General features: G+C 36.4%; 3 protein-coding genes across 5 annotated transcripts; 1 reads left to right on the top strand and 2 right to left on the bottom strand.

Moving 5' to 3' along the window:
• The first annotated feature begins 22 nt into the window (after positions 1-22).
• On the top strand, positions 23-6,036 carry LOC110847569. 3 transcript variants are annotated; one of them, XR_004834442.1, is made up of 4 exons: positions 1,934-2,052; positions 2,123-2,552; positions 5,444-5,724; positions 5,820-6,036. XR_004834442.1 is itself a non-coding variant. In XM_022094533.2 (3 exons), the coding sequence occupies exons 1-3, from the start codon at positions 4,176-4,178 to the stop codon at positions 5,975-5,977; spliced, it is 1,596 nt and encodes a 531-aa protein (XP_021950225.2). In that variant the 5' UTR covers positions 2,564-4,175; the 3' UTR covers positions 5,978-6,036. The 3 variants fall into 3 exon arrangements, 1 of the variants encoding a protein (XP_021950225.2); XR_004834443.1 differs by lacking the exons at positions 1,934-2,052; positions 2,123-2,552 and adding an exon at positions 23-123; XM_022094533.2 differs by lacking the exons at positions 1,934-2,052; positions 2,123-2,552 and adding an exon at positions 2,564-5,332.
• On the bottom strand, positions 386-2,118 carry LOC110846634 (putative methyltransferase DDB_G0268948). Its single transcript, XM_022093449.2, has 6 exons — positions 1,899-2,118; positions 1,485-1,654; positions 1,182-1,401; positions 1,026-1,120; positions 766-906; positions 386-698 (listed from the first exon to the last, which is right to left on the bottom strand). Exons 1-6 carry the CDS (start codon positions 2,007-2,009, stop codon positions 605-607), a joined length of 831 nt encoding a protein of 276 aa, XP_021949141.1. The 5' UTR covers positions 2,010-2,118; the 3' UTR covers positions 386-604.
• Positions 6,037-7,812: 1,776 nt separating the features above from the next.
• LOC110846924 lies at positions 7,813-9,215 on the bottom strand. Its single transcript, XM_022093761.2, has 5 exons — positions 8,922-9,215; positions 8,593-8,728; positions 8,451-8,489; positions 8,305-8,357; positions 7,813-8,224 (listed from the first exon to the last, which is right to left on the bottom strand). The coding sequence occupies exons 1-5, from the start codon at positions 8,982-8,984 to the stop codon at positions 7,919-7,921; spliced, it is 597 nt and encodes a 198-aa protein (XP_021949453.2). The 5' UTR covers positions 8,985-9,215; the 3' UTR covers positions 7,813-7,918.
• Positions 9,216-13,520: the final 4,305 nt, after the last annotated feature.

Raw genomic sequence — 13,520 nt, 5'->3', positions numbered from 1 at the left:
AATATCGTTAATGATTAGTGAATTTAATTATGCTGACCGATTTAGTTGTGAATCTCACACATAAAATTAGACATACATACAATTATTTGAAAACTTGGGCAATTGATGGATTCATGTAAAAAGGTATGATTCAACTTTTACAAACATTTATTTAATTGTGAGATTTTTGCTGCTAATTACTTGATACTAATTGCGGTAGATGTACAACATCAACGAGTTTATCAATGTATTAAAATTAACGACTTGTACTTGTAGGCTACGTTTAGTTGGAAATGCTACAAATTTTCATAGAATTCCACACATGCGTTTCTTGTGCATTGAAACAGAAGACATCAAGTTAACAACTATGAACAAATTATTATTCATTTTATAATCTCATTCTTGAATTTTTATCTCAAAGATGTATCAACCATTTTTATTTAATATTACAAATGTTTCCTCTGATACTTCATAATGCCAGAGGCTCCTCTTTCAAAACAATAGTTTACTAATTTAATCTTTATTTCCTCACTATCCGCTCAATTTTACATGATTACATTACAAAGGTTTTTGATGCAACTGTTCATAGCACATGTTTACAATTTCTTGGTCAGATACCGCTTGGTTAGACTCGTGCCATAACCACAAAATATCGACGCTTGATTGTGAACACATTCTCGTTAATATTGTCATTTGGGACATTTGCGACATCAAGAAACCTATAAATACGCACTATTAGAAATATGTAAATCAACAATTTCATTCCTTTTGCATGCATTTGCTCACCTGGTTTTTACTTGTTGTATAAACGACTCTCCCTCCTCTAAACCTTTCACTTTGCAGAGTGTTTGAAACGCTGAAAAGCTTCTGATTGCTCCCAAAATCATTGACAGATTTGCAGTTGAACTCATTTCATATCCATACTCGCTGTCGGGACAATACATAAATTTGCATATATATTTTTTCATATATATATTTAGAATATTTCGAATAATTTTTTTTAAATCCATAAGTTCCGAAATAATTTCTCTTAAAAAACTTGTTACCGTGTGAGATCGTCGTAAGGGATTGTGATGTCTCGATATTTGTTGAATGCGTGTGCAACGGGAGGTGCATAATATGGCTCTATTTTACTATTGGCCTGAATGCGAATAAATTTTTAGCTAAAATTATTTAGGGAATGGAAATGTTGTCTGAATTACATATTCCATAATATTTGCAAACTCTAGGTTCCGTTGTAGGTCATTCCCCTGCTCAGCAATGAGGCCATCCATGCAGAGGAAAGCCATCACACCTCCAGGACACAAAACCCTACGCCCTTCTTCATACACCTTTTCCAAATCAAACCAATGAGCGGATACGCACGCCGTGATTAGTTGAACGCTTTTATCTGCCAGTGCTATTTCCTCAGCCCTTGAAACTCTAAAAAATTTGAAACGAAATAATATTCAATTATTGTTATTTTATAATAGCAACATAAAGTGCAAGCCTATAATTATACAAACCGGAATTCAATGTTGTCACATTTTCTCACGCTGCTTTCCTCCAGGGCTTCATTAATTTGTGCCTCGCTTATGTCGGTACCAAGAACTTTGTTGAAATATTTCGCAAGGAAAAACGTGCATTGGCCGGAGCCGCATCCCAAGTCCACAACCAGATTCAAAGGCCCAGAGTACTGAACATACAAAATTTCTCACTCATACATATATTATGTGTTGCATAGTTTAATATCGCAGATCAGATCTAAATAGATAATGTGTGTAATGTGCTTACTTTCGGTGTAATATGTGTTATAAATGCTCATACCTTTCCCTTTAGGTTAGGTTTTAAGTAGATTTTTCTCAATTAAAATTGGTGTGGGTACGCGGATTTTACAATTGTACGCATAATTTAAGTTGTTTTATGAATATAATCCTTACCTTTTCCTTCAAGAACTGGATTATCCTTTCGATTAAGTGCTCTGGTGGTTTCTCCCTGTACTTTCTGTACAATGAGGCATGACTTGGTTCTTCAAATTGGCGAAAAGACATGATGCTATTTAATTGTTTGAATCAGATGAGCAGTTATTATTGCGTAAGTGCCAATTGATTAGTGACGAATAATAAAATGCATTTAAGAGATCTTTGATGTTTCCTCAATCCAGGTCATATGATGCTTATCCTGCTTTATCTTCATCCTGGCATTACTGATATGCACTCATTTGTATTATTGTTTATGTATGTATGTAGTCTAAATTTTGTATTTAAATACTAATATCTACATGTGTATATGATTACTTGGGACGTAACAGAATGACGAAAGTTTACAATTGTTTCTCATTAAAATTACCGCATGATTATTATGCTTTTAAAACATGACAATTATTTTATGGTTATGTTTTATGATTGTATTTTATGATTTTCAGCCATAAATGTGATTGTAAAAAGACATATGTATCTGAATTATGACAAATACTTGCACATAATATATGTATGACCTGCTAATAAATTGTTAATTAATTTAATTGCAGCTAATGTTAATTAATGTCTGCAATATTCTGCTAATCGTGTGGATGTACATGTCTGAAAGTCAAGGTGAGCTAAAACGGGAAATGAAATGTCACTCATATTTTATACATAACAATTATTATTTAACAGTATTACATACATCTTATCTTTTAATAAGTTAGGCATTGCGTGCACTCACAGTAAGACGTTATGCTAAGTTGTTGTGCTGCTGTAAGTAAGTATGGTTTATCAGTTAACCAATGATTGTACTTGAGTACATCAGAAAGAAATGTCGACAGAGGCAGTAGCCGAAAGCTATGGATTACGAAAGTACTTGGTCTTCCATAAATATAGGAAGTTGATAATATATGCATCTACGGGACAAACATTTGAACTTTACTTATGTATGCTTTTAAAATTAGTAGTAATGTATAGTGTATGCATCATTTTAATATTTCATTTGCTATAATATTAATATGTCGCGCAACAGTTATGGATTAGTGCATGCTGTCATTTACACAATTGTTCAGTTTTGATGCAAGTTAGCCTGTTGTGGAAGGATTTATTTTCCGAGTGCGTCATCGAATGATCCTAACAAAGAGCAAAACAATGCTACTCAAGTCTTAACATTTATGACCACAAACTCCTTTCGCGGTGTTGCATATTGTTAGAAAGGCGGACGTGCGTTTTGTTTTGCAAGCACGCAACCCACCGGTCAGACCGTATTTTGTAGATATGTACCAAGCTAAATTGGATTTTCGTGGCCAGTGTTTAAAAACAGTTTATGAGAAGCTCATGGTAATAACAGTTTAACGCTTAGGACACATATGAAGCAGCCTCATCCAACTAAACGTGTAAATGCATGGATTATTTGGATCAGTAATGCTAGTTGGTTACGTTTAGTGAGTTTTCCCGTAAAATAAGAAAAAACGGTGTAGCATCTGGCAAGCGACAAATAAATGAACAGCTCCTCCACGTCCACGACCTAATTTACTATGATCAATTTATTATTAGCAAACAATAGGACTTTTCACGCAGTTTCACCGCTTCTAAGTCAGTCCATGCAATTCCTTGTCAAGATCAAGTCTATCGTAAAATTCCTTTGAGAAAGTTAAATCCTAAGTCAGCATCTATGTACATAAGTGAAATAGTAATAAAATCTTGTCGCAGTTGTCATCTGAAATTTTTGAAATTGTTGTTTTACACATTAACACTAATTGATTGCTCATTTGAAATATCTATCTTTAAAAATAATGGTGTGGTTGAGTTCACCGCAATAATATGTTAATGTTATCACCACATATACATTTCCATTAACTGCACGATTAATGAACGAGTTTAGAAATTTAATTCCCATACTAACTGACAGTGAATTGATGCACGTTGAGATTAGCTGGCTAGGCATTGCTACGCGTGTGAGAAACACGAGACTTTATAAAATTTTGCCCCATTCTCATTATGCGCAGCTATGTTTGTATGTACATACTTACATACAAATTAATAAGTAAAGAGGGAGGGTGTCCCTGAGAGTTTCTTGTGATAAAAAACCATTATTGCTACATGAATATATAATGCATTCGAATCTGTGCATGGACGAATAGTGCTAATGAAACAGTCACGAACTAAACATATATAATATAGCTGTCTGATTTGAAAAATAGCATTAAATTTAAATTTGGACATATTATCAGTATTTCAGAAAATCTCAAAATGTCGAAATTATCAAAAGTGTGGTTTGTCGCAAATATATATAAAATAAGAATTTTAATTCTCGTGCTACTACTTTACTTGTTTTTCCCCCTTTTCATTTTGGGAATTTTAGTGCTTCAGCTAATTAGAAAGTGCGTCGAAATTTGGGCAAAAATTCGAATCAAACAAGTGGACACGATTATGTCTCCGGAAAGTGCGCTCGTTGCAGATGACGATCTTTATGGAATTCCGAGTAACACCGTTGCCTTGTTCGTGCTGAATGGACAAGTTACAGTTGACAATCTCCGTCGCCTGATGTATGAAAATATTATAAGCAAACAAAATGCCGCTGGCAAATTGCTGTACCCACAACTGCAACAGTTTCCTGTTCGCTGTTGCAAATTTATGTTTTGGGTGTGGGATGAAGACTTCAATATTGAAGCTCATGTTCGCCTGCACAGAGTTGTGAGCGATACTGATGAAAATAAAGTGTGGAATGAGACTGACATCCTAAAACTGCAGGCCAACTTGTTGAGAAAACAATGGATGAGAAATAAGAGCCTTTGGGAGCTAGAGCTCGTTCCCAATTACAGCACTTCAGCTAGGACATCCTCCACAAGGCAGCTCAAGACGGTTATGCTGATCCGTTTTCACGAGTCTCTTGGGGACATAGCTTCATGGTTCCGGTTATTTCTTACCAGTCTTTGTGACAATGAGGAAGGCCACTCTTTATCAAATCATCATCACTCATCATCACCGTCGTCATCTACGCCACATAAGTCTGAGGAGAAAGTACGGGGCACATACATTAATACAACTGGAATAATGTGGAGATGCATTTATGAGAGATTCAGAACTACACTCGTACTTCCCTTGTATTTTGCACGAGCTTTACTACAACCAAGTGAAGAAGATAACCATTGTTGGAGAGTGGAAGAGAAAGAACTTGTCAAGCGAGATCACTTTAAAATTATTGATAAATTCTCAGTTCAACACATTAAAGATATTAAATTATTGCTTGGAGTGAATTTCACTAGCGTCATTTTAGCAGCAACTGCATCAGCAATTCGAACCACTTTACTCACTTTGGGACAAGTCCCCAAAAGTATCCTGGTTGAGTTGCCTACTATGACGAAAGCATGTCAGTGTGACATTAGGGATAATATATGCACTTATAGGTACATACACACATATTTTCAATAAGGGCATAACAATTTAATACAAAATGTAATTGTGATCTTTAAATGCATATATTTAATATGCAACACACATCATGTTTTCATATGCAGATCTCCCATCAGTATACGACTGCCAATTGGGGTTGCTTCATCCAAAGAAAGGCTGAGACTGTGTCAGGAATTCTATAGCAAATCGAAGCAGTCCAGAGAAGCCACGTGCCATGGAATGATTCGCCACTTTCTTGGCTTCTTTCCCATTACGTGGATCAAACCAATTCAACGGAAACTCAAATGTAGTGGAACATTACTTAATTTGCCTTGCACAACTGAATACTTTAGCATGTTTTCGAGTCCAGTCGAAGATGTTATTGTAGCTTCAACGAAGGAAAATGGTAAGTCAAAATTCAATTGAAACCTAACATGTACATATGTATCCATTAAGGCCTTGCACTATGCGTGTATCTGGAAAACTCTGTTTTATTTTCAGGGTTCACCATAACATTTCTGAGCTATGCAGACTTTATCCGGATGAGTTTAGTAATCGACCATCGACTGATCCCAGCAAATCGAGATAACGTTGCAAAAAACTTGCTCAAAAACTTTTACTCCGACTTGATTGTTCTCGGAATAGAAGTAGTTGTATAGTTGCGACTAATTATATTAAGTGAATAAATAAATAACTTCTGATTGGATCACTCAGAAAATTTCCATCGTCGTCATGCTAGAAAACAAGATTACGTATTTTGAAGACCGTCGGTTATGCATCGTTATAACTTTATTTTCAAACCTCACAATGTATATAAATGCCGAAAATTATTGTCCTGCAAATATTCCAAGCAACTGAAAGTATTGGAGTACAAAAATAGTTCTGCAGAAGTGCAAGCGTTATCAAACTATAAAATCAGCATTATTAAATTGACAATTGATTTGACTGCGTAACCCGAGATTTACAAACATCCCAACTTTCCCATAGGATTGATTGACTGATAAACAAATTAAACAATTTAACCACAAAAATTATATTTAAATGACCAACTATGAACTAACTATGTTTAACTTTCTTTGAGAGAAATTATTCGGGAACAGTTAATTCCGGTTGACTCATTAAACACCATTAGATAATTACGGTCTAATTATAACATAAATGAGTAAGAGCAACCGTCATCATGCATAATACATATCTCACCATTTATAAAATGTCATTTAGAGTGATGTATCTTTCATCGAGTGACATTTGACAGTGTAACCACGCCAGAATACGATTTTCAATGAGATAAATGGGAAATGAAGGGGTTATTAATAAATTACTGAACCCCATAAAATAGCGTTCAATCATTGTGGCGACGAGACGGAGAGCGATTGTGGTAGCGAGAAGGAGATTGTTTATCGCGAGTGTAGGAACATTATCCAAATAAGATCAAGCAGAATGAGTGACAGTTTCTCGAATGTGGAAGGAAGTGCCATATGCGACGAAGAATGTTTTTACCTTCATTAATATGAACATACTCGGAGTCATTAAAATTATTACGAGAGCCACAAATAGCATAATATAGCCAAGGGACAAATCTGAAAACCTTGTGCATTGTTAGAATTTAATGAATAAAACTTTCATTCAATCGCTGATAATGTTAAAGTAGATGGAACGTCATGCTCCGAAAAGATAGGAAGCGAATGACAAAGACATAAAATATGTCCCATTATGTATTTATTTATTGAAATATTTGCTGCTCTGCATTACAGAGAATTATCAGGGTGGAAGTTAAATTACTATTAATATGGTATGCATGCATTGATTTGCTTTCGCATTGTCATAAATACATGAGCAACAAAGGCAGAAAATCGATACCAGTAAAGCCAGTATCTCTTCTAAGAATATTAAATGTGGAAATCAAAGAGATGAATTCCTGAAGGAAACTAAGCGAGCAACTTGATCTTGGTGTTAAAACTACTGTGAAACAGCCAACTGCTGCCAGCCACTAAACACACCTCAGATCTTGAGAGGAACTTGCGTAGGAAATTATGAATTACGACAGGATTAGGTGGTTAAAAGATCATCAAAAAGTAGCAGATACAGCATGTTTAACAGTGTGTGGAGCATTTCACTTATTTCTCCCTGCTTCAACCTCATACTTGAAATGATTTATGAGAAATAAAGTTGAGACTGCGCTAAACAAATGGTTGAAGTTGATACTGATCACAATTTGTTCCCTTTAGGTCGGGACTGACAAAATCATTACTCTGTTTGTCTGTTTGTACGTCTACAGAAGTAGTATTTTCAGATTTCAAAATTTTTCCAGATTTTCCATACGAAAATTCATATCATCTTATACATCAGTCACAGTATTACAATACCTGAGATTTTGGCGAGACAGGTATGTACATAAGAAGTAAATTAAAGGGTTCTCGGGCAATACGAAGTTATGATGTATTGCATATAGGTTTATACCAAAGATCCACCAATTATGTGCTAGGAACGCTCGTCACATGAAAGAAATTAATTTAAATTTATTATTGTTCGTTCAACATTTTGAGGTACATTTTGAGTTTGTAACATTGTGGTACAGAAATTGAGACATGAGACAAAGTTTAAAATGTGGCATGACTATGACTATGAGAACGCATATTATTCATGCTAGGAATTCCGTTGGGATATCCATCCCCCACACCGCTGCTGTTGTACTCATAATGGTTATCGCTCAGTCCTTTACAAATTTCCACCATGAAGTTTCGCACCAGAATGAGCGTGACTACCCGATAGAGCTTCTCAATTTCCAGAATCCCGTCAATTAGTGTATACTCATTCCGCACGTGCTCAATCACAGAACCCAGCACACTCAAAATTAGGATAAGTATTCGAGCAATGAACCAATGTCGACAATGTCGATAATTTTTCTAGATAAAATGAGGATAAACGTCAAAGCTGGGTGACAACATTGAACAGATATGAACAGTCTAAAGTTAAAAATGTTTACCGATCTGTATCCATTGTTCAGTAGAAAAAATAGAAACATTTCTAGAGCAAGACCTAGTTAACAGGGAAATAGCAATTTTTCCTTTTTGTATGACTTTAATAAATCAACTAAAAATGCAAAATTTAAGGAAACCAAACGTTACCTACCCACAACCGCAGCAGTGATGAGGAAGACTGTCGAAAATTCTAAAAAAAGTTTGAAACTTTACAATTTTGCATTTGTAATGTGGGCTCGATCGTATTTATATGAAAAGTGGAACTGCTAGACATCACAGGTATTTACACTTACTCATTATGGTAAGCTGCTCCAGGGATAAGTCCTCATTGTTTTTATTTATTTGTTGCCCTCGTTCCATGTCAAACACGCGTTTTAGAATAGATCCTAATGCGGCTACCCGGTAAATCGTATGGAACAACGCAATAACCTTAAAACAAAATAATATCACAGATGTAAAAAAAGATGAGACAAGCTTTCACTCTCAGTTAGCGAAACATGCTTTTCCTTATAATGCCTTATGAGGTGTTGCATTGCGAAGCACCTGTAGGCCTGCAAATCCTCTGCCGAATAAGGATGTAATAATTTTTAGAAGATAATTTGTTACAAGGTCACAAACTTACAAGATCTGTAAATACAATAACACGAACTCTATTTCCATTGGCTGGAAAGCAGGTACTACACATTTTCAGTCTCTTTTTCAACGTTTGGATGAATTTAAGGATGAATTTGGCTGCCTGGGGATCCGATCTGCTCGCGTCCCCTGGTCTGGAATCACTCAGAAGAAAACCGGTAATGAAAGCTGGGAAATGAGAGGCAGGAAGCTGCAATTGGCTCGTGTTTTCCACACAAACTCTGCGACGACTACTTCTCGCTGCCTTGTGAGACTTTGACGGGGAAAGCGAACAGCGAGAGCTATCCCAGAGAATCTGTGGTCGGAGGAGACCATATTGCACATCGCAATCTTACGTGGATGAGACAGTATCTGTTAGATCTGCCTTTCGTAAAAATAAACAAAGCCGTACGTCGAGAATGGTGGTCAATTCTGCCTCTATTGGTATTTATTATGGACGTTTATTAGACACGGACCCGTGATCCCTCCTCCCCGCAGAGATTAATGACACTCTGCTGCTAATATATAATATGTGGGCACAGTAGCAGAGGACTGAAATTTGTCATTGCTGTCATAGGAAATTAATGGAACCAGGTTCGTTACAGAAAGCCATGTTCATTTGGACGAACGATAATTGTGAGATGGATAATTTGACATTGATTGCCTCTCTTTCATCTCTCTTAAACGAGCCAATAATCGCCAGGATTGCGCATAAAATGAATGACTAATTATACGAATGTTATGCAATCATCATCACATAAGTATAATGATGGATCCTTTTAATTGCTGTCCTTTGATTTCTCCACAGGTCTTGCATCGCTCCTTTGATGTGGTGATGGTTATATTGTGTCCTCCTTTAATTTGGGCTTTTGGGCAGTCACAATCTTGCAGCTTTCACTATTATCGTTTGCCTACACGCCACGTTTCTATATCTAGCTCTGCAAACAAGGTTGAGTGACATCCACTAGGCAGTAGCACATACATCAAGTTTTATCCTGACCACGAACGGATTTGATGGATGACTTTATGCATGTTAGGAAAATGGAGGAAATATTATATCCATCAAATCAGATGTGCAGTAAAATTAGGTTTCATGATTTTTTAAAATAATTCTTGTCCCCAATAAAATTTCCTCTGACAGATTAGATGATATTGGATTAACTCTGGCCGACCAAACAGATTTCAAAGCCAAGACCCGTTTCTAATACGTACATACATGCTTCACGTTAATATGTAAATACATCGCATGTCTCGTTTTAGATCTGTGTATATAATAAAGAATGAAATGTCAAACACCAAATCTAAATCAAGAGTAAGATTCTGGATACATGCCCGTCTAAGTTGCTGCTGACGTATTGCCGTCAGTTCCTGCTCATCACTACTTCCCATGAATACAAGGCATTTGCCGGTTTAACATTTTCAGTCAGACAGGACAGAGCGCTAATCCGATTAACCGCAATACACTGGAAATTACGGTCGTTACGTCAAAAACTAGCGTCATTTGAATTCCCTGAAAATCGTAATGCTTAAAAGTTTCCCAGGTGTTTTGGTCGTGAGAAAACACACCATTTGCACTACACGAAGAAAACAAGATGAAATCGGAGGCACATCCCACATGCACAAGGTTCCAGGAGGACAAATCAAATCAAGAGAAAATCTCGTGTCAACGAAAACAGATTTGCGTCACCATAAAACGTGATTATATATTTGTCAGGTGAAACGAAATTGAAATTTGTTTCGGTTTTACGAGATCGCCACGTAGCCCAGCTCAAGCCTCTTGTCTCTCATAATAAGGGGCAAAATAACATAGTGCTGCAGCCGAATCTCTCACCCAGGCTCCGGACATCGTGATTTTAGATGTTGGTGAAAGGCTTGGAAGATTACGAATATAATTACATTCTGTGCATTAGAGTTCACAAGAGTTTTTTTTCTGCTAGGCTCGATGGGTGCTGAACCTAACGTGAATTTGGAATCTGGTCAAAAGTTATACAACGTTTAGCGTAGATACACGTACAGCATATGTTCCGTAAAAGTGTGCTAGAGCATATTTAACGTTGAGGAAAAACAGTTTTCGGCAGCCTTATTCCTGTTGATGAAAGTTAATCCAAGGTTTACCGGAACTTACTTTGCAAGTCTCCTTAATTTTTAATGCAGCCAAGTGAAGCAGATCAAGGACTTTCTCTCTCCTTGAAAGATTTGAAAGACTTTATGTTTGTGTACGAAAGTTTAGCCTAAATTTCCTCATTTCACAGTTTTTCGTATCTTCATTTTGTGTTTCATGATAATAAGCTAAAATAAATGCACGTAGTAAATACTCTAATACAAATGAGAAACTGTTATATTCGGGGGAATGTGAGAAAGGCATTTGTTGCTGATAATTTGATATTCTGAATAACTAATGAGCAATTTTACATCGCTTAGCGCAAAACTATCATGGTCATCAAGTACTTATGTATGGAGCATGTTGTTTTCTAGTGCATAATATTTACAGTTTGAGTTGTTTTTGTACAACAAGGACGATTACTTACATACGCTAATTCGACACTTTGTGAATGTAATTTTATAAATGCAATTTATTCTAGCAAAATGTTTGTGTGAAATGTATCTAGACAGAGCGGAAACTATTGAGACTTTTCAATGTATTGTAGAAGAGTGGATACTTACATATTTACGTACATTTCGTATACATACCACACAAAAAAGGAATGTAAATGTTGGAACAAAGTCTGAAGGGTTCACTTATTGTCAGATTGGAAAGTTTTTTAGGTGACAATTTCAGGAGCAACTTCAAACGGGATTAAGCATATTGATCGGTTTTTCAACTTTGTACACGATTAGTACCATCATCAACATTTTATCCTACCAAGGATAGAATGCTCATTACTAAAAGTGAAAATATTTTGCCCATCTGCGTTTTTAGAACAAATTAGTTTATTTTGATTGCGTTTTAAACACGCAACTGTAGCTGACGTGTGCTTATTTCTTCCATATATAAATATGTATGTAGATATTTACTAACGTTTAGTCGGCCTATACAACTCTGTCACATTATGTAGAATAAGATTGTATTTAAAAAGACCATGCCTTTATATTTAAGACGTCAAAGAAGACACCAAGATTTATAAAAATAAATACTGTATACAAACTCATTCACCGAAAATGAATTCTGAAATTGAATCAAATTCAATCAATCATTGGCACACAAACCTGTTGAAAAGAAATGCGGAGCAACAAGCGCTTGTGACAGAGTTGAGATACCATTGTGACGTGTATAAATTGGGTTTGAGGAGTATTCAAAAAATCGTCAAATCCCAAATATCCACCGAATTCATAAGTGGACTCAATAATAATGCTTTCATAGTCCGCCCTAGGCGAAAAAACTGTCACAATAATCTTTCACTGGTTTCGCAAAGGAGGGTCTTGGAAAAAATAAATCGGATTATACTAAAAGCAAAGCTATTTATACACGGATACTCCTTGTTAGCAAAGCCTTTGGAGGCAATAGAACAAAATGATGCAATTACTGAGGACAAAGGTGACAAAGGAGACAAAACCGAAAGGTAACTCATCTCACCTTCTGCGTTCACCAAGAGCCTGATTGCACCCCATAAAAAATAATGAGCGGACTTTCTTTTGATGGGGAAATTATAAAGGTATTCAACAACAACCAATTTTATTTCCAGCTCAGCCATCCAGAAAGTGAAAACAGTATGTGCAGAAACAACAAATTATCTCACCATCAAAACAGAGCACGTTGCATCATCACCCGAAAATTCTCAAAACCAACCTTCAAACACAAAATCCTCCAAAAGTGCAGGCACATATGGATCTGAAAATGACATCAAAAGAATAACAGCCGGACACGACCCTGAATATGCAATGGAGCATAAAAAGCATATTGATAAAGGGCAGCGTAAAAATGTAACCCGTTGGAACCAGACAGATGGAGAAGTCACAAACGACAACAAGGAATCGTATGGACAGAAAATAATTCATGGAAGACTTGACTCAGAGTCGCATGAAGTATCAATAACAAGTAAAAATAGTGGAAAAGTGGGTGTGCAATCCGGAAACTGGAATAAATTTTCCCCAGAAAAGAAAACATCTTTCCCTCAGCCCTCCTGCACTACAACGCCATTGCTGAGGAACAAACAGAACGGTTCACATTCGCAAATTAAAACAGGGATAGGGTTCTTCAAAAATAGTTGGAATCCAAAGTCCCACTTACAGCCTCTTGTCGAGCTTAGTACAACTCGCAGAGAAAGCAAAGAAAGTAGGCCGGAACTTTCGGAAAGAAGTGATCATCGCTTCTACCCCCAAATTATTTCACAAAGTACAATAGCAAACATTGAAAGAACAAGACCGAGCAATTCTCTACGTTCAATTCCCATGCAGTACAAAGATTCGCAGCGGTTCATGCACTCAAAGAGGAATTTCTGTCCTAACAATATTTGTAATATGAGATCAGCAACCTGTACAAATAAGGAAAGGATCGATCGTACACGAGGAGAAATTAGTAAAACACTTGAACCAACAACTTCAAGGAAGCAGCCGAAGGGAGAAGCCTTGAGTAATGCTGTTTCTGCTTCTGCTGGTCGTGGCGGCAGTA

The sequence above is a fragment of the Folsomia candida genome, unplaced genomic scaffold (genome assembly GCF_002217175.1).
Source record: "Folsomia candida strain VU population unplaced genomic scaffold, ASM221717v1 Fcan01_Sc003, whole genome shotgun sequence".
Taxonomy (NCBI): domain Eukaryota; kingdom Metazoa; phylum Arthropoda; class Collembola; order Entomobryomorpha; family Isotomidae; genus Folsomia; species Folsomia candida.
Note: the sequence above shows the minus strand (reverse complement) of the source record. Positions and strands in the feature narration are given on the sequence as shown.

Coding starts and splice junctions, on each gene's coding strand:
- LOC110846634 (XM_022093449.2), bottom strand. CDS start 2,009: ATGTCTTTTCGCCAATTTGAAGAACCAAGTCATGCCTCATTGTACAGA. Junction 1,402..1,484: donor TGTGACAACATTGAATTCCG/GTTTGTATAATT, acceptor CAAATTTTTTAG/AGTTTCAAGGGCTGAGGAAA. Junction 699..765: donor ATACAACAAGTAAAAACCAG/GTGAGCAAATGC, acceptor GCGTATTTATAG/GTTTCTTGATGTCGCAAATG.
- LOC110847569 (XM_022094533.2), top strand. CDS start 4,176: ATGTCGAAATTATCAAAAGTGTGGTTTGTCGCAAATATATATAAAATA. Junction 5,333..5,443: donor GATAATATATGCACTTATAG/GTACATACACAC, acceptor TTTCATATGCAG/ATCTCCCATCAGTATACGAC. Junction 5,725..5,819: donor AGCTTCAACGAAGGAAAATG/GTAAGTCAAAAT, acceptor TTTTATTTTCAG/GGTTCACCATAACATTTCTG.
- LOC110846924 (XM_022093761.2), bottom strand. CDS start 8,984: ATGTGTAGTACCTGCTTTCCAGCCAATGGAAATAGAGTTCGTGTTATT. Junction 8,358..8,450: donor CATCACTGCTGCGGTTGTGG/GTAGGTAACGTT, acceptor CCTGTTAACTAG/GTCTTGCTCTAGAAATGTTT. Junction 8,225..8,304: donor TGAACAATGGATACAGATCG/GTAAACATTTTT, acceptor CATTTTATCTAG/AAAAATTATCGACATTGTCG.